General features: G+C 39.4%; 1 protein-coding gene across 1 annotated transcript in view; it reads right to left on the bottom strand.

The window, feature by feature from the left end:
• Window positions 1–70: 70 nt before the first annotated feature.
• CPNE4 (copine 4) overlaps window positions 71–21,255 on the bottom strand; it is a 103,364-nt gene continuing 82,179 nt past the window's right edge. The window contains exons 11-14 of the mRNA XM_027897041.1: window positions 14,030–14,081; window positions 9,569–9,702; window positions 6,885–7,121; window positions 71–399 (exon numbers count right to left, since the gene is read on the bottom strand). Coding sequence (XP_027752842.1) covers window positions 268–399; window positions 6,885–7,121; window positions 9,569–9,702; window positions 14,030–14,081 — 555 coding nt within the window. The 3' untranslated portion in view covers window positions 71–267. The remainder of the gene's footprint in view (window positions 400–6,884; window positions 7,122–9,568; window positions 9,703–14,029; window positions 14,082–21,255) is intronic.

Below are 21,255 nucleotides of genomic sequence, written 5' to 3'. Positions count from 1 at the left end.
ATAACTTTTTATTTCAAGGCGACATGCTGTAATGTAAAGAGTTTACTTTTTTTTTTCTGGATTTTTTTTCTCATAAAAAGTTTTCAACAATACAACCGTTTAACAGATTTAAGCCTTTAGGCTACACATGCAAAAAAGAAAAAAAAAATTGTTAAGTTAAAAATCACCAAAACGTGCTATTTTTTCTGTTTTGTTTCATTTTTAAGTACAGGAGTCGTAGACAGTAGCATTTTTCTTTTTTAATTTTGTAAAAGAGTGCAGGCAGGTTCATGGAGCTAGTGTCCTGGAAGACTCGTACTCTGACATACATTTTGGTTTTATCCCTTTGCCATTGTAATAGTCCACGACTTGGTTTGGAACTTCAGCCAAAACGCTTTTTGCGAGAGCAGCTGGGGATGCCTGCAGGAAATGGTAGAAAACACAAGTGTTAACGTGGCTCTCTGCTAGAAGTGCCATGGGTTTTAGAGGCATGGGTGCCATGAGATCAGGGATTATGGTACAGAAATGGAAGGCCAAAAAGATTCAAAGTGAAAGGCACTATTGCTTGAAACTAATTTTATGGGTCAATTTAGGGATGCAGCTATAGCTGCCTGAAAGGGCACTACAGCTAAAATTTCTCTGCATGTTTTTCAGGTCTGTTTGGACTATTTCAAGTTCAGCGTAACTGAACTTCCCTGCACTCTGAGAGAGCACCATATTGCAACAAAAAGAGCTGCAAAGACTTTGTCAGTGTTCAATGAGGAAACATGCAGAGCTTCAAGTTGAACATGGATGGTCATCATGGTGAAAGGGAGGCCTCCATCACCATTCCGCTCTTCAGAGTCTGGCATGGTGTTTTAAAGGCCAGGGAAATTTTTTAATTCAATAAAAATACTTTGTCTTTATTGGAATTAAACCATGGTTACAAGAAAGCTTCAATCCTAGCCTTCGTGGAGGCTTTAAAGCTCTCGCTGTAACATATTAATAGTGAGTGACAACCAGAACTTAAGACCTGATAACCCTGAGAATGCAGAGATGCATGCAGAGATGACCACTGACTTTCACTCCAGGAAGGGAGGAGGGTTCCCCCTCAGTGCAGTGAGGAACCATGCCCTCCACTGACAACACAGAGTTGCTGCCTCCCACCCCAACAATGCTTCATTTTAAGCAGAGGGGTCTATGGATGTTCTGTGGGCAACCATTACCTGCAGGCAATGCAGGGATTTTCCTCAGCCCCTGAATTCAGCAGTGACAAAACTGAACTCCCGTTCTCTCATGCACCTGCTTGCCCCAGGTTTTGGATTTGCTTGTTTCCAGGTGTTTGGGTTGAGCTGGTTCCAAGTCCTCTGGAGCCAGCCTGCTCAGCCATGTCCCCTCTGAGCCCACCACAAAAAGGCAGTAAAAATGCAAATACTTAGATATCAGTTTGGGAGATTTAAATGAATGTGTTTATCTCCAGACAGAGCACACACTACAGCTCAGACGATGTATGGGAACTCAGCTGGTGGCTGGATGACATTTCTTCTGCACACCAAGTACTTTTTCCCAAATTAATGTACACTTTCCTCCTCACTCTTTGTTATATTGCCAGCCAGGTTTCAAAACTACCATGTCACAAAGCAGTTGCATTGACTGTTTATTGACCTGTTCTGTTTGATGGAGTAGGATTCTTATCCTTCCGGAGTCTGAAATTGAATGTAAACTATTCATAGACATGCTAATCCAGGGGTGCAGAAAGCCTCAGGGCTATTAGAAATTCCAGTATCAAATGTTACAATGCTCCAAATCAAAGATACTGCATACCGCTAGCAAAACCGGAAACAGAAGTTTGTGGTTGTTTTGTTTTTGTTTTTTATATTTTGAGTCATGTATGGTATTAGTAACAAATAAAATGAACTAGTATTTCCCTACTGGGACATTGATACCAAAATATTTGTGCTGGCAAAAAAGCCTGGAACATTTCTGCATTAACAAACAGGTAAAGCGTAGAGCATACTTTGTGTGACAGTGCAGCTACTGCTCTCAGGTGTAACACAGTAACAGAACCCATTTATATTAATCCTGAAAAGTGAAGTGCATGATTTTCCAGAGTTGCCCTATTCTTGCCTAAACCTGCTTTACAGAATCATAGAATGGTTTGGGTTGGAAGGGACCTTAAAGGTCATCTAATTCCAACTAAAATCATCAGAAAATACCCATTGTAATCAGGCAAATGGCTGATTTCTAAGTTGCTATTGAAAATTACTAGGTTTTAAATCTCCTTCCCTGTGTTTTAAAGCCGTACATACCTCAGCCTGCATCTGTGCTAGAAATAGGGAGTGAGGGAAGAGAGCCCTGGGCTATCACTGCACACACAAGCTGTAGCAATCAGGAAACTTCACTCTGCTCTGTCTTTAAAAATGCTGGGAAGGAGCGCTTGCCTGCCATCAGCTTCTCTAGATCTCACGAAGCTCCAGGTCTGAACACTGAGCCAGAGGTGGCTACTGTTACGGGCACTCACCCCTTTGCATCCTCCTCCCTTCACCACTTCTCTCTTCTGACGCCACATCCATTCTTCCCAAACAAAGGGTCAGCCCTTCAGAATAGGCTCTGTCAGGGCTCAGATGCACAGCTGAATCACTGCCACTTGAGGAGTCCTCAACTAAAAAGCCTTTCGCTGAGGTTGAAGCTAAAACATTTACTGTGCCCAATGTGTCATGGGCAATGTGTGGCCCCACACAGAGCTGCCCTGTGGTAGCTGGCTTGTCTCCCTGCTGCAGTCTGAATATGGACAAGTGTTGCTTTACTGAACTTCCTTGTGCCAGTGACGTCTGTTGGTCCTGGAGCTCTTTTTAGCAGGGAGCATCCCAAAACCAGGGTTAGGGGTAATTTCCTGTCTGACAGTTTGGACCATTTGTACCTTACATACTTTTATGGTGGTAAAGCACTCTCATTTCTAGACCAGATGGTGAAAAACAGCATTTTATAAGAAAGTAGACTCAGTAACCTCTGAGCTAAAACCCAGACCCAGTTCGTCTGTGCTGTGTAAGGATTACCTTTGCTGGCTTTTTAACACAGATGGAGCATAAATGTTTTACTGTAACATTTTGTCCACTATTAAACTGCTGGAAGACCATTCTAGCAATAACCATCTCAAGGTGAATACTTCTCAACTGATAGCTAATACACAACAATCAGATCAGTCAGCAGCAGGAAAATAATCCCTATGAGTCTATTATTGGTGTGTATTACAAACACAGCTGACTGTTGGTTCATTTTTATAGCTTCACTATGCCTAATCTTTAATTACAACGCATAGTCCAAAACATTGTTCCTTGCAGTGGTGGAGAGCTGGGCTTTCCACATGCCTTTGTGATACAGGTGTTATTAAATCACACTTGTTAGCCTTTATGATTCAATACAATGCAGAATGGAATACAAGCTATCTGTGGCATCAGATTTGTGCACAGTAAATATATCATGTGTCCCAAAGGCAGAGAAGTTCAGCTCTTAAAATATGACTGTGAATGGATTGAGGCAGGTGATTTTCTTCAACTACATTTCAGTGACTGTGAGTATCACTGTTCTACAGTTTCAGGTGAAGGACACTCACATTACTGGGATGCTGATGATTATGGAGAGAAAAGTATCACTTAAGTTAAGAGAAAATATGTTCCCTTTGTTTGTTTTGTTTCCCTTTAGCAAATTGCATGTTACCCACTATACAATAGGATATATATTTAAGTGTTAATGGTTACCTTGATTTTATCAAGCCTTTACAAATACAGGATTTGCCAAGAGTCACTACAATCGTTATTATTATTTTGATGGTTTTAGAGATATTCCTTAAAGAGAGAGAAAAAAGGCTAGATACTTCACTAAAGTACTTCTGATACACTACATCACAAAAGGCATTAACCCCCTATAGTAAAATAAAAACTTCTGTCTATTCTGAGTCTTAAGCCAGTAAAGCACTGAAGTGAGTACAAAGTTTTAGGAAAGTAAATAACCCTAACTAATTGAAATGTGTTAAATGCCTGTAGGAGTGCTCTGCAGGATCAGAACCTTCTCTGAATTCAACGTTATAAAATAAAAGGAATTCACTCTACAGGTTATTTTTACGGCTTCCTTCTTGCCCTTTCCATTTTCTCACAGGGGCAGCTTTTGCATAGATTATTTTTGATCTCTTTGGATAGATATGAGATTTTGAGTTCCAAGCTGACATGAGCATTGCAGTAATGAAAAAAAAAGTTGTTGGGGTTGGCTCCTAATTAATTTAGGTTTACTCTTCCAGCAAAACAAAAAATAAATGTTCATACATTATAATTTCTTTTCCCCTTTGTTAGTAACAGAAATAATATGGATTTGGGCATAAATAAATATTTGATTTAGCAGAAAAACCTATAAACCTCACACAACTTGATTTGTAATCTTTCTAAAAAGATTCTGCAACATTTTTTTTCTACCTAATAAACAAAACACAAGGTACATTGACAAAAGGGATGTGATTTTTAACTAAACATGTATCTTGCTTAAAGCTGTCAAATATAATATGCTGATGTATGTTAATTCTTATGTTTTTTATAAGAATGGATCTCCCTAATGCATTAAATCTTCATTTCTCTGCGGAGAAAAATAAGTTTGAATCAAAATATCTTGCTCATTTCTCCCATGACAAATTATTTTACTAGTTGATGCAAAACACATGGCCTTTTGTTTGTGCTAAGTAAGCAAGATAGCTGTGAATGTCACTTTGTTGAGAGGGAGATATAATGTGGGCTATGATAATAAAGAAATTCAACCAGAAGTGGCTATTGTTACAGGCACTCATTCATTACACTGACATTTATCGGAAAGCTGAAAGATCACCAAGAAACAGAGTAAATATCAGGTTGCATAAGATATATTGACTTTTCTGTAGAGCAAATACAAATCTATCTCTATATCTATATTATCTTTGCTACTGAGGGAAAGAGGGAGAAAAATATCACTATTTAAGAAGAAAATTACATTAAGATTGCTATAATCTCTCAGTACTGAGGAAATTCAGCATATATTCTTTTTAGCTGATTTAGATTGTCATTTTACCAATTCTAGCAATAAAAATCACACAGATTCACTCCCAAGTTAACATCAGGGGCAAAATATATTCAGAACCCAGAACTGCAGCTGGCAGCATTAATCTAGTCAATCAAGGATGATTTGAGCTTTATTATAAAAAATACGAAGTAGAACTAAAAATAAAAAATGCAGCTGGCTTGGCCAGTTCCTTGCAGAGACATGTTTTCATCTAATTAAAAGTAGGCCTACCTACTAGCCCATAAATAACTCTGCTGTGGACACTTTTACAGTAGACCACAGAGCAGCACTATGCAGTTGTGATTACCTGCTGAAGGAATCACAAGCTATGAGCTGGTCTTGCTCATATTTGTTTCCGCACATAGGTGACCGTGTGCCACTGGCAGCATGGAAACGTACGTATCTATGATTCAGTAGCCAATCTGCAGTTTTTTGGCATGGTGTCACCAAACTAATAGCCAAAAATGAGTTTTACCTCCTGTGGGGATCCGTGGTTTACATAGAGGTAAAAGGAAAAGAGGAACAAGTTTGTTTCTCTTACTCCTCGGTAGAGTTTATGAAAGTAAGAAGTGCATCTGCATCTAAGACAAATATGGCAAAATTGTATTTTGAAGGGAGAAAAAAGAAGAACTCTTCAGAAGAAAAAAATAAAATGAAGGTATTTTGGAAGCAGCAAAGAGAAAAAAAAAAATCTCCCATGGTGACAAAAAGCCTAGAAAACCTAAAGAAATGTAAGCAGTGTAAACCCATATGCAGAGCAAAACCAGGCCAGAGCTGAGAACTTCTGAGTGACATATCTAAGGGAGCAGATTGGAAGAATCAATCTTATGAGCAGAATGAGTCAGTTACACTGTGAGAAAAGAAATTCTCGAGTCAAATTTTAAGGATATCCTTCCTAGACAAAGTTGAACCAGAAAAAACAGTCTGGAGAACCCCATAAATGTAATAAAAGAAGTGAGGGGAAGGAAGGGAGAGAAAAATGGAAAAATGAAGGGAAAGAGATGTGATCATCGTTGCAGAGGAACATAATGCATGCCTCCATATGGAGGAAAAGGACTCTGAAAAACCCATCTGTGTGTGGGAAAGCCCCTTCTGTGGGTGAACACTGACTCTACCCTGCTGCTGAAAAGTCCCTGGGACAGATGCTGCAATGTAGGGCAGGTGACTGAAAAGAAAAGTACTTGACCAATGCATTATTTCAGATTTGGCAATCCAATGCTGGTTCTGTTCCTTTCTTTCTTCAAGAGTGTCTTCTGCACCACACTGGGCTCAGTCAGGAACAGCTGGCTGAGGGCACAGGAGAGCTCCTAGTAATGCCACTTCCCTGGTTGTGTTCTTGTACAGAATGTGGGAAAGGGTTTGGAGGCAACCAGGATGCTGTGGGTGGATAGTCCTGCATTTGAGAACTTAGGGAACTAAATTTCAATAAGGAAACAGCCTCCTGGGGAACACTGTGAGGACAAATTCACAGCCATTTCATCTGCTTGTGGAAGTGAAGGGAGATGGAAAGCAGAACACAGTAGTCCTAACAGAACAGATGCAAAGAGAATGGAAAAGAGACACCAGAAGGATAACCAAAGTAAAATGAGGGAGAAAGTGGAAGCAAGGATTGGCACCACAAAAAGCACATGGATTCTGCCTCATATCTTCCTTCCCCACCCTCACCAACTCACTAATGAAGCACATTTCATTCTGATTCCTTCTTTTTTCTCCATTTCTGATACAATTATGCCATTAACCTACCAAACATTGCATGCACATGCAAAGTTAAGCCCAGCCCCAGGGAACATGCACTGTATGTTATATACATTCACTCTTCTGTGGAATGGATGGAAAAATCGGCTTACATGTTTGAAGTTCCTAAATGGCACAAACTGGACAATGTCTCGAAGCACAGGCTCGCCCTTGGGAGACCTCAAGATCCCATCATCACCATCCAGCATCTGCATGTCACTAAAATCAGCGTTCCCCACCCCCACGATGATGACTGACATGGGCAGGTGGGAGGCATGGACAATGGCCTCTCTGGTGTCGGCCATGTCTGTGATGACGCCATCCGTCAGAATCAGCAAGATGAAGTATTGCTGAAGTCGTAGGACAAGAAGAGAAACATTTTATCATTAGTTACTGTTCCCAAAGCTGCTTAACCTTGTGCAGTATAAAAATGTTTATGTTAACTCACTGATGTACCTCTGTGAGTAGAAAAGAGCCTTTAGATTGACTATAGATAGCTCTTCCTCCCCCAGCCTCCTCGGCTGCTAATTTCTTCTCTTCTGGAGTTTAGGTCTAGTTCAGGTAACTTCCAGAAGCTGGAGGCAATCAAAGGACGCCCAATGTAGAAAAGGCAGTTTATAGCTGCTGGGGCTGGGAGAGTCAGAGCTTTGGCTGGGAAGTCTGGAATAGTCCTGACATCTTCACTTGCCATATTTTCCATCTGCTGCACAATCACTTCTGCTGACAGTTTCCCATTACATTTTTTTCCCTTCGGGAACCAGTGGGAGGCAGGGAAGAATGGGGTATTGAAGCGTTACAGGCCTGTAGCAGGGCTGTCAGGAAGGTTATGACAGCACTTTGCAGAGGAGCTTTGCTAACAGGCCAGAGGGATGGGTGCAGCCGTCTAGCTGACCCACTGGTGCCTGTGGGAGAAGCACCACACCGTGGCAGGTCTGCTGCATACTGCAGAGTAATGGGGTCCCTGAGGAGAGCAAGGTGGGAATATATCCATTCTCAACCACTTCACACAGAGCCCTGAGGAGAGGTTTTCTCATTCTCTAAAGCAGAGCGAGCAATTTTGTGAGCTTGTAATTTCTTTCCCTAAACTCCAAAGCCCACTGAACTGGGATCATGGGCTATGACGTATCTTCACTTGGTAGTGGGGAAGAGTGACTCTCCCTTGGATCCTTTATGAATTGTAAGCAGATGGAGTCATTTAACAAATGTGCATTAATAGGAAAAATGAACAGGTTATAGAATTTGGTCATTCTACATGAGTGATACCAACACAATAAATGTCATTAATGTTTATGTATACACAGCTACATAAACTCAAACTGTTCTGTTCATCTCGTCCTGTCATGAATAAAACAAAACATGCAGGGAGAAAACTTAATCTTTAAGATTCATGCTATACACTGGTCTTCAGACAGAAAGAGAGGAAGCTTAGGTATAGAAGAATAAAGTAACTTATTCAATATAACATATTAGTTCAGAGGCAGCACTGGGAACAGAGTCAGCCACCTCAGCATTAGGTGAGTCTGGAAATTCAAACGTAGCAATTTCCCCACTTTAGACTGGGACCCTAAATACTATTAAGATTCTGGAAACAACAGTGGAGTAACAGTCATAGAATCATAGAATTGTTTGAGTTGAAAGGAACCTTAAAGACTATTTAGTTCCGACCTCCTTGCCATGGGCAAGGACATCTTCCACTAGACCAGGTTGCTCAGAGCTCCATCCAACCTGTCCTTGAACACTTCCAGGGATGGGGCATCCACAGTTTCTCTGGACAACCTTTTCCAGTGCCTCACCACTCTCACAGTAAATATTTTTTTCTTATATCTAATCTAAACCTACCCTCTTTCAGTTTGAAGCCGTTATCCCTTTTCCTGTCCCTACATGCTCTTGTAAATGTCAGTCACAAGCCCAGACTCATGAACAGAAATATTTGGGAACTCCTGCCTTAATAGGACTTAAAAAAAGCTCGGCACATAAAAAAATTTTGGAGAAAGCTTTAGGCCTGATGATGAGATGTATGCCAATGCACAGTTCTATTCTGTTCCTAGACATAGGCACTTTCCTTGCTGCAGTATACAAGGTCTCTCTTACATCCTTTGCTCCCCCAGCACTGTTCTTGTAAATGTTTCAGACCTACTCACTCACACATTCTCTCCAATCATCTCATTCCCTGTTTCTCCCATGCATTTCAAAGACATGCATTTAAAATATGATCTACGCCTAAGTCTTTTAGCCCAAGAAATCTGTCCTGGATTTGGTATCAGATGCAGGCTAACAGACTTGTCTCATGATTTCTAAAAAGCACAAGATACTCCAGCAGTAATAACAAGTTGAAAACCGTATCATTACAGTTTTTAAATGAATGGTTGGAAAAATACCCTAGGTGAACAGCAAAGTTTTAGTACAGCCTCTGCAAGAGATTTGAAATTGGGTAGTTTGTGTAGGGAATCATTTGAACTCATCTCTTTGTACGATCAAGACTTCTAGGGCTTAGCCCTTAAAGTTTTGTAACCTTTGTTACAAGTGCCATTTACATTTCCATAGTGAAGAACTGGGTGTGTTACAATAAAACAGCTCTAAAAGCAGGAAATAGGACCGTGGGGGAAGTTGTGACTATTGAAGCTATAAAGGCTGGATGCACTGTTACAGCTACATGTTGGAGCTGCCTTTCTATGAGGGCACTTTGTAAAAACTGCGAAGGCATGAACTGCATACATGAAAAGGCCTTGTTTTGATGGCCTATAAGAGATCCATCACAAGACAAGAGAAAAAGGCAAACACAGCATTCTTCCCTTACCGAGGCCTCCTTGGTGTTGGTCTCCTCTGATGCTGATTTTGCCACTTTCTGGATGATGGGAGCAATGTTTGTTGGCCCATACAGCTGCAGCTTGGGGAGGCAGCTCTGATAAGCCTCCACAACACCTTGTATTCCTGGCATGAAAAGCCACACAAAACAAAAGTAAGTGGTGGACCACACTGCCAACTTCATGCTTGTTTAAAATGTAAATGAAAGGCAGGTTCTTAATGAATAAATTAAAAGTATCACATGATTAGCAAAGACTAGCAACTTCAGATAATTTCCAAGAAGCTGTCTCTAGCTTTCTTGAATCTAGTTTGTATTATATAAGTCATTATACCATGCCTCTCCTTCCCAGTAGTTTTTAATGTCTATTTTCCAGGTATCACCTTGCAATACCATAGCTTCCATTCATCTCAGTTCAAGATGTGAGCGATCAGTTTCTGATCACCAGCTAAGATTTATGCTGAAAAGTAGACACAAATTAAAGAAACACTTCAACACTTCTCTCTCCTCTTCAGATAAGTATTTTTGTTTATCATGGTAGTTGCCAACCAATTTGCCCTCTGTACTTACATCCTAAATCTGTTAAGGAATTCAGACATAATTTCAAATACCTGACTCCTCTGTGCTAAGAAAATTTTTCAGGGTGCATTTGCATAATTGCTCAGGTTGAATTTGACTATGACCAAAAGCTGTGAAATCTTGCAGGAAACAGCAGGATGCTTTGCAGTCTACAGAAAAATGAGCTTTAGTTGGGAAGTTTTGATGGAGAGCCAGCTATTTTTGCCTTTATCATTTCAGGATAGAGTCAGCTCAGGAAGCACAGACTCCTGCTGACACACTTGACAGATCACAGAATGGAAATTGGTGTTTTCAATCATTGAGAAGAAGGATTTCTTCAAGTGATGCCTGTTAGCCTCCACATTCAGAACTCACAGTTTACCAGACCTAACGGATTAGAGGTCTAAAGTTGGAAAGAAAGTGATAGACTGAGGAGCTTCATTGAGAATGCTGAAGAATGAAATGACTTTACTAAGATCCTAAGCTAGTTTCAGTTTGCACTGGGACTAGCTCACTCATGAGATTTTACCCAGCCATGTTTTCAGGATGTATGGCTGCAGACTGGTTACTGAGAAATCACAGGGAGCTATAATTGTTTTACAGGGATACACTTAAACCTCCCATGAAAAAAAATGGTGGAGAATACAGTCTGATCACTCTATAGATAGCTACAGACATATTTTTGCATTGCAGTGCCAACAGACAAAAGAACTTGCTCCAGTTATAGCTGTGATTGGTTAAAATGTAAAGAAATGTTACGAAATTTCCCTTGGCAATTCCAGTGACTAAATTACATATTACAAAACTGACCTTTTTTGTAAACTCCCCATCTTAAACTTGCCAAGGATTTCTTTACATATGCTTACTGATCTTGCATGAAGGCCTCATAAATCTTCCCTAAATTGATGACAGGACACACTGTAGTTTTTTTCTAACACATTAAAACAGTACAAGATAAGCCTTATTCCCCGCATTCAACACAGATTTAGCATAATTCATGTCAGAAAGTTGCTCTCATCTTAGAAAAAAACGTGTTCTAGAAATATAATTTCTTATTTGCTATCTCTGATTAATATATTTTAGAATTATCTACTGTCCATCCAATCCCAACCCAACAGGCTATTTGAGTGGATTACTTTGTAGCTTACTCCTCTTTTACTCCTTTATTTTAGACACAGTCAATATGCATTTTTTTTCATAATTCAACCCTTTACATTTCTATTTGGAATCCACTTTCAATAGCTCCAATGTAACACAGTCTATGCATATAATTATCAGTTTTAGATGGATGTATAGGAGCATTCACTGAGATAAGAGGTTGTCACCTAATGTCTTCCTCAGACATTAAACAAAACATTACTTATAAGACTATAAAAATAATATGCTATAAATATACTAAATATAAGCTATAAATACTAAAATTTTCAAGAATGGAAGTGTTAACAGAGGAGGAAAAGGTGAGGATCTTCATATCAATACACAGTCCTTGTATGCAGAATGATGTTTCACACTACCTTATGCCAGCAAAAGTTCTACTTCCACAAAGAAAGGGACTTCATTTCTCAAAGGCAAAATAGACACATACTTTTTATATTTCATCCAACTGCTTTTCTTGGTATAAAACAAGATACTCTTCAGCAATTTTCCTTTGCTTTCTGGCAAATATGCTAAATATCACAAGGAAAAATAGTGTAGTCACTAGGCACCTTATCTCCCTCTCACTCTTGCATCGTTTCTTCACATGACATGCTGGTGTTACTGCTCCCTGTGTCACCTAATACAGTGAGAGCATCTAGAAAACATCACAGAACAATTGCTGGTAGGAACTAATCAAGCATCCACGACAGGCAGATGAGCAAGCTGCAGCAGATGATTAAACAACATATTTTCTGGTCTGTCTCCTTTTCTTGCTTTCACCCAGATGGATATTATTTAAAAACATATCATTTATGACAAAGAAGTGCTTTTTATATCTTGCAGATAAATGTGCAAATGCTGCAAAATTTCTTCCCTGGCCTTCTGGTTGGGCTGCAACCATCTTTTTATGTTTTATTTCTTAGGCCTAGAACCCCTTTCAGGCAATGGGTTAACTTATAATGGAATCTTATGCAAAGAACTAAATAAAGTTTAAATGTGTAACAAATATTGTGACATAAGCCAAGCCTCACAGAGCAGCTCCTCCCTTTTCTTTAAATCCCATTTAATTTCCACTGTTACATTTTATTTTGCGTACAGAGTGTGGTTTGGATAATAAATGCTTAACTTGCAGAGGGTTTGTCTGTCCAAACTGATCAGCTGCTGGCATTACACAGATGTGAAAGCCTTTTCAATCAATAAAAATCGTTATATGATTTTTGATATGATTAATGATATATCATTAATGCCAATGTGATAAAAGAATTAGCCTTAGACTCAAAAGAGACAGCAAAGGGGGGGGATAAAAAAAGTCTTCTCTGCATGGACTGCTAGAGCTTTTATCTGAAGTATGCAGAGTGTCATAAATAGCCCACATTTAGATTGGGAAACAAAGCTGTATTTGAACACTACCTGCATAAATATGCCATCATCTGATGCTGACCACTGTTAACTGTTATCATAACACATTATTAAATATGGTGGTCCAGACAAAATTCTGAGCTCTGTTTTGCTTTCCCCACCCCATCTCCACCCCATCAGTGTGACTAAAGTCTCAACCTTAGCTGGCTCACAAGCTTACAGGCACTTCTAAATGCATCTTTGTAACTTCTGCTTCTTTGAACTCCTTAAATGCAATGTAAGAAGCTGTGTGAACACATCAAGCAGTTGTAGGACTTATGCCCCCATTACATTTCAAGCACAGGACCAACAGAGGCTGGGGCACTCCAACAATCCAAGAGCAACAGTAAAGCAGGAATGGCCACTGAACCAAAAGCAGAGGTCCTGCATTTAAGATGCATGAACTCTGAATTCTTTTAATGTATCTTTCCCTTGAATTGCTTGTCCTCTCATCTTTTCCTCACTTCATTTCTTTGCATCTTAATTCTCATCCTGAACATATTCTGCTGACCGTGCCTGAAAGAAAGACACTAGTAAGCCTGAGAATTTGAACAGGAGGAGCATTTTGAAAGACCGATTCAGTATTTAGGTGGAAGCAGAAGGAAACGGGAGAATAACAAACTGATTTTTAGACAGCAATGATCATCTGACCAAGACTCTCAACTGTTATTCTGTTTGGAGATTATTTTCCTGTTACTGTCTTTTACAAAAACAGCCTCAGTCACTGCAGACCTCACAAATACAAAGCATACAGCCGCATCTTCTCCATGAATCTGGCCTCTGACTACAGAGGATTAGGAGTTGTTGCTACAATACCTTACACTGTGCTAAAACAGCCTCCTGCTGCATTTGCAGCATTTTTCCTTCTACCACAGTAGTCCTCACCTACTTCCCTGACCCTTTGGTGTTGGACACTGCTGGGCTGACAAGCAGCAGGCTACTGCTGGCCAAAGAACTGGCTCTAAACCAAGGGAATCTTTGATCACAGAGGTTCACAGCCTGCTTCTTCATGTCCTGCCCTTCTTAGCTGCTCAAACTATGATGCTGATCTAGCTGAAGATCTTGAATGAATTCAGAAGACACAGCTTTAGTTTTCAGAAATGCTAGTGATTTTGCGAAGTGCAAGTGCTGAATGTCCACCATGGTGTACTTTCAAAGGGAGCTACTTTTCAGGAAATTACTGTATGGCACTTTCTAAGGTTTCTAAAGTTAAGCTTGAAGGCCTGGAGCCTGTCAGGTCTCAAATCCTAGCTACTTTCTTTAAAAGATCACCTTGAATAATACTCAGGTGATACAACAAAACACACAATCTCATTTTGCACACAGCAAAAATACAGCCGTTTGTCCTAATATGAGCTTTACCTGCACATTCTGGGTTGTCTTCGTTGAAATTGATTGCAAAGTCATGAGAGACCTGCAGATACATGGAAAGAAGAGAAGGAGACTGTATTCAGAAAAATTATTGCGTGGAGACTTGTGGTTAAACACCCTTTACATTTTTTTCTGTGTTAAACTTGCGATCTTTCAAGCTTTCAGCCATTGAGTGTGAAATACAGTCCCAGCTGGAACTCCCTGCAGAAACAAAGTAGCAAAACTGGAGACAAACATGTCAATAACAACAACAACAACAAAACAACCAAGAAAAAACAGCCCAAATAAAAACTGCCCAAGTACATGATAAATCACATGGTGTCAGAATTGGACTGTCAATGCCAGGCACAGAAGAGGCATCTATTGCTGAGACAATTTAAATGCCAGCTTTCCCTAGCTCAGCATCTCAAACTGTAGGAGAGACAAAGCAGGTTGTGATACAGCATTGACAGCAGAAACCCAGCTCACTTCTGCATTCTGTCCTCACAGGTGCAAACAGTTCCTCATTTAAGGCCACGGGAGTACTGGGAAAGTAATTCTCCAGGGATATCAAGGAAATCACCTAGATCCACTGTGAAATAATAGCATAAGAAATACAAGGAGTCTAAGCTGGCTAAGAAATTAGATTACTTTGGGGGAAAATAAGTAAGAAAAAAACCCGAAGACTCTTGTTTTTTCTCAAATTTTGTGAATATTCCAGTCTCTCTCTCTCACAATCTGTCTATAACAAAACACTACAGAGCTGTTTTTCAAAAGAAATGACTGTGAATACAAAAATTACTTGTTTTCTAATAAAACAACGTGTTGTGTCTTTACTGCTCTGGGAAAATAATATAAGACTTCTGCATGTTTCAATAATGCAAGGCACTATAAGTCTCAGGTTACAGATTTCCTCTGTCTATCAGACTCACAGTACAAATCTTTTGAGACTGAAACTTTCTTCAGATGCTCTTTTCTGGTTTTAAAGTTTATTCTTGCCTGCATTTTTTTCTGAGATTTCTTTTTGCCTCTTTCTTTGATCACTGAGAAGGTCTGATTCCTTTTAATCCCTTGGGCTCTGAAGCGCAGTCTCTTTTCTGTTTGTCTTAGATTTTCTTGAATGAAGAAGCCCAAATTTTTGGGTGAATATAGATCTATATATATTTGGTGAATATATATTCAATGTGTGAAAATATATATATATATTTATATTTGGCTTCCAAAAAGTGGATATGGCTTGGAGTTTTACAGACAGTTGGTATAATTTGAAGTTAGGCATATCACCCCAGACATAAAGAAGGCATTTACATAGCTAACTGGAATTGCACATATTTAAAGCTTTATAGATCCTGTAGGACCTTCAAAAGTGCCAGCAATCCTAGTGATGTGGAAAGCAATTTTACTCTCTGTACAATGGAACCTGGATTATTGGAAGGAGATTTATTTCTTGGATGCTGCTATTTCGTTTGTTAGTTTACATGACTTGAACACACAGTTTGGAAAGGGATCTATGACTAAGAGGCCTAAAGATCAAGTATGTGATTACAGCGAAGCTTCTGTGAAACTGAAGTGGTACAAGTTGGCTAATTAAGAGTTTCTCACAGAGAAACTGAGTTTCCCCATCATATCCTGGCCTTTCTCATCACAGTGATGCCTGCCATTATTGAGGGGTTAAACATGGCAGTACATCTACCATGATGGGAAAGGACTGAAGCAAAAACTAAGAAGTCTGTAGCCACCTCAGCCCAACAAGAAATTCAGTGTTCCTATATCAAGCATCAGTTGACTCTTAAAGAGGATTTTACGTGGACCATTCAGGCTACCCCATTTGGCCGTGGAAGATGAAAGTCACTATTTATGTTCCTCATTGAGCAGGCACAGAAGATCAGGGTTGCCAGATACACTTCAGAGGTGCTCCAGAACCCTTCTGTCTGGCTGCTCTGGATGTCTCCTCGCATGCTTTGCCCAGCTGGTATCTGCCAGTCTCATGACCATCTGCAGGCCAAAGGTAATTGTAGCTGTCAAGAATTGTTATGTGAGCTTTCACTCACTGATATTTTTTGTTGTTCAGTAGTCTTTCTTCTTCCTTTAGGCTTTCTGTACTTTGTATTAACTGCATCTCAAAAGCAAGAAAGATAGCAATGCATGTGTGCAGGCTGATTTTTCCAACACTGTTCTTCTTCAGTGATTTTATCTTTTTAATTCCAAATGCATTTGAAATTATACCTAAAGGAGAACCACAGTTCTCTTCCAAGACTATGAATACAGTGTTTTAATCTCACATGCAAGCTTGGATGGTTTGTGTGCTTTTGTTGCCATACCTCTTTCAGGATCACATAATGCAAACAATTTATCTGGTTCAGAGCTATAGCACCCAGGCTATTATTTAAAGAAAAATGTAGACAATGGTTCAACCCAATAAGAAGAGCCCAAGTCTAGTCAGTGTGTGCAATGATCCAAAAAATAATACTGTCTGAGCAACTGCTGGGCTGCTATCCTCCTAAAGCAAGTGGCCCTCATACACTGTCATTGGGATTCACCAAGAACAGGGTTAAAAGGTACCCTGAAGGCAGGACCGAAACACAACAAACGTGCAGAAGCATTAGCTCATTTCCTAAGCTATCTGAGCAATATATCACAATTTAAACAAGATTTTAGTATAATGGGAAGGATAGAAGTTCTTCGAGCAGCTCAGTGATGGTTCACGCACAGGAAATGATCACTTGAGGCAAGGTAACAGCAGATATTTTTAAAACAGAGTTTCTCCAAATGCTTAAAACTCATTCCTTACTCTGGTAAGTAAAACCAACTGTGCTTCAACCTGCCTCTGTTCTATCTCCCCTGTCATGGCCAGAATTCAAGAGGGTCTAAACCAGCACAGACTTCAGGCACACAATGTACTGAAGGCCTCACTGAACTCAGGCTGCTACCTGGTAGGACTCCATGTAAAGCTCACCCAAGTAAGAAGATGGTTTCTTCTATTTTTTTTTTTTTTTTTTTTAAATTAAATATGCAAGGGCTATGTGACTGAAAGGCAAACCATGCTTATGAAAGAGGACCAAAAGCTGGTGTATGCTAAATGGCATCTCTCTGATATGGAATGGCACAGCCCTTATGCACTCCCAGAACTGATAAACTAATGGGAAAAAGAAGGCAAAAGTGTGAACACCTAAGATGCTGAAGACTGGGAAATCCTTGTGGGGAACAACAAGGCACTTGGCTGTTTAGAAGCAGGCATGTCTATATAATTCACTAGGGTGGTTTGTATTATGGGTCAATCTAACAGTCAGGAAATCCCGGAATACGTCAAATCACACAAATATAGAATGACTGTTTCATATTAGTACCTGGCACAGAGAATTTTGCAAAGAACTGCAGACCATGGTCTGTGGTAGAAGTCAGCCTCATGATAAAGAACATCCTCACAAAACCTTGAGTGTGTCACAGACCCTGGACTAAGTTTCAAGTATGTAGCTCATGCTCTGCTCAGCCCTCCTCCCTTAACATCAGTCCATAAAATCAATCCATAAAAGGGAAGGAGAGAGAAATTCTGGCATGCAGAGGTGATTACATGTGATCAGCCTGGCGTTACCTGGGCTGCTGCACAAAACAGCACTCAAAACCTCTAAGCAAAGCCATTTACTTGCACTTGGCTGTGTATTAATCTTTTCCCTCTGCAGGGCTCCAGATACATTATTCAGCAGGTACCATCATGGATGTGGGATTATTAAAGCACAGCTGTCCAGGAACTTCCTGCACCAAGAACATATTAATTTTCAGGTAATTCCTTCAAGGTTTTTAACAAGCAAAATAAGTAGCTCTACCATACATTAAGATGGAGATTACAGTGACAGCACTTCTGAGGATGTGACAACTAAATAAACGGTCTAAAATATTTTTGCTAAGGTGGATTACGGAATTGTTCTTTTACCATGGTATGATGCCTCTATTGTCTGTACTGAAAAGCACCTGCAGTTTTCCATCAATGTGATGGCACCCATGAGACTCTTGGAAGAATCATAACCATAGTTCCACAGCCTTATGACCATTTTAGTAGAGAAATCACCTTGATTTACCATAGCAAGTAACTCATTTCCCTCATATTGGGATGCAATGAAATTCACCCTCATAGCATGGCCCTTCCTAAAAAGGTTTCTAATTAAAGCTGAAAGGAAAGAAGAATTTCCTAATTAAAGAGAATTTTTGAGATTTCCTAAAAAAAAAGTCTTCTGGTCTCAGGTAAAAACCTCAAAACTCAAGCAAAAACCCTATTTTGGAATCTGACAAATAATAACCCCCCCAAAATTCATAATGCAAATTGCTGGCAAGCTTCTGGACTAAGGAAAATAATTTTATTTAAATTTTATTGAAACTTGTTATTCTGCTTTGGCCTCCACATTTTTATAAACCTCTTTATTCCAACTGAATCAATTTTTAAAGTAAAAAGCTACATTTTTAATTTATTTTCCAAGTGCTGAATATGGATGCCTGAATTCTGAAAATTCGTAATCCTTTTTCTTCCTCTCTAGATTGTTGAATTCATTTAAATCAACATCCCTGTCCCAAATATCTCCAGCTTTCCAGAAACCTCTATGGTGATGGTACTAGAACTACTTGACAAACAACCTGACAAATTCAAACACATTAAGGAATGCTTTCTTAATAATTTAAATAGAGATTGTCAAAAATCCATGAACAATAGATGCACATAAGCGTAAAGGGCAAGATGCACAATGTTGAGCAGTTTTCTGTGAATAAATTGGACATTCTTAAGACACTGCCAGTCTGAAAATTAAATTTGGAATGCCTGCATATTCTGCAAAAGACACTAACAAATTTAAAAAACTATTGCTCAAAAGCTATTATTTTCAGAACGCTCATTAATCAAACAGTTTGGGAGCTGGACAGCTCATGTCTCTTGCTAAGATCACACTGTAGAAATTTCTGCTTGGCAAAACTGGGCCATTTATTTTCCTTTGTGATTGATTTTTGAGCATGCTGCCTAATTTTCATGTCCAAATCCAAGTTGTGTGGATAAGGTGAAAAATTGTGGCTTTCCCCTTAGTCTGTTACACATCCTTCTATTGTTTCTTTTTTGTCAGGTTTGCCTACATTTTTGCCTTCAAGCTCCTGAAAAGTTCAGGAATCACAAAGGCCACAGCACCTTTCAAGTCCCTTATCTGTCCAGCAAACCAGACAGTGCAGTTTAGGGTTGTAAAGATGCTGTACTGTAGTGAAGTCCTCTCCACCACAGATTCACAGGATAAGCAGTGAACGAAGCTTTCACTAAAAAGGCAGAAATAATGAGGATTGTCTTAAAACAAACTGCAAATTATTTAGTACTTACTCAGGTGTCAGTCTGCAATTCTTCTTTAGGAAAGAGGCCTTCATCATCATTGGCAATATGCCTATCATGGAGTTGACACAACTGGAACTTTCTTTTCATTTTGGCAGTGAGTTTTGTGATGCTAAGTGGTTTTTCAGCTCTTTTTGAGTTCTGCCTGCTAAAAAGTTAGTGCTTAGCTTTCTTTCCTCCTCTTCACTGTGACCTTTCACAGCAGTGTCTGAGTCCACATTATCTACCACCTCTTCACTTTACATCAGACTTCTCAGATGCTTCTTCTCATTGCAAAAAAAAAAAAAACCCAAACAAACAAACAACAAAAAACCTGGATAGGTTGTAGACACTGCTGTGGAATAACTGGCATGTTTTAAGCGTGGAATATTTCTCTCACAGGTTTACTTAAATGAAGGAGCTGGGGGACGTTTGTTAGGCCTTGGGGGAAAGAGATCATATTGCTGAATATTAGATGAAAGATCTCTAGACTGATGAGGAATGATATATATGGCATGTCTTGCTTCCTTCACTCCCACAGATTCCTTATGCCACTAAGACTCTGCTGGTTTTCTTCTAACAGCTGAAGCGTGTCATTTGGAGCTCAAATGAGGGAAAATGAAGTCAATACAACAAAATTCTCTAGAAAACATATATAAAAACATGATTTAAAGGTGTACAACCTCAAGAGATTTATTAATAGCCTGTAGAGGTGGATACTGACGTTGCTCATGAAGAAGCTTTGTTGTTTAGGTTGTATGGAGGCTCTTTTGGTTACGTAGGAACCCATGGCAGTGGGAATATGTTCTTCAACAGCCCTAACAATGTGTTGTCTACTGGAAGAAATAAAAGACCCGATACTGGAGTGCAGAGATAAATGTGCTATGAGCACTAGGGCTGGAGGCTCAAAAGCAGACACAAAATTAATGAAAAGCTGATTTATCCCCATGGTGGGGTCAGAACTTAGAAGTTCTCATAATGATTCAACCTAAATTTGAAGATGTAAATTATTACAGTAATAACACTGCTCTCCTCTAATGAAATAAAAGATATGTATGACTTGTAATACCTGTAACTGAAAATAGGAAAAGAACATTTGAATAGCATGAGATCTGCAGTGTTGCTGCTGTGTCTACAGTTTTATCATATTTTTGCAACAGGAGAACCTAAGGAAGAAACCTGTGAGCACTTTTTTCTACAGTCTTTATTACTTTTAATTATATCAGTTTCTTCTCTGTTTCCTATGCATCTTTGCTGTCCTCCACATCAAACACTTATCATTGGTGGCTTTGAATTAACTTTATAACAGTGTAGACTAAATTACTGAAGGATTTTCAGGTTTATTTGTCTTGACTTATTAATGCATCACGATGAGGCTGACTCTTCACTCTTAAGAGAATTTATTTTTCAGTTCAGAAGTGCAGTCTAAGACAAGCAGGGACTCAAAAGTGTTGACGGAGTTTATTTTAAGAAACTAGAATTTTATGGACTTTTATGGCCTGTGTAGAATATCACAGGGAGGGGCTGAAAAATAGCACAGATGACTGTTAATTCCTCATCCAGTTCCAGTTGGATGTGCCCATGACAGACACCAAGCTGATTATTTGTCCCCATCTGTTGCACAGAAGGGCTAGTCCCCTGCAATGTGGTTCTTGTCTTCTTCAACATTGTATTATGTTGGTAAGCTGATGTCATGTCATTTTGTCTTTGTCATTTTCTGTCACGAGTTTCCATAGAAGAGATTAAAGATGTTTTGGCCTTCATTTGCATCTCCATTTTCTGTGGGACTCATATATGCAATCCATAAGCAAGTAGCCCCATTTTCTGAAGTTTACCCTTACTTTTCCTGAACTTTTCAAAATCCGAAGGGCCTGAGTCATCCATTTTCTTGCTTTGAGAGGTT

Source organism: Empidonax traillii, unplaced genomic scaffold (genome assembly GCF_003031625.1).
Source record: "Empidonax traillii isolate 1590-97213 ecotype Southwest subspecies unplaced genomic scaffold, ASM303162v1 scaffold19:size3308961, whole genome shotgun sequence".
Classification (NCBI taxonomy): Eukaryota; Metazoa; Chordata; class Aves; order Passeriformes; family Tyrannidae; genus Empidonax; species Empidonax traillii.
Note: the sequence above shows the minus strand (reverse complement) of the source record. Positions and strands in the feature narration are given on the sequence as shown.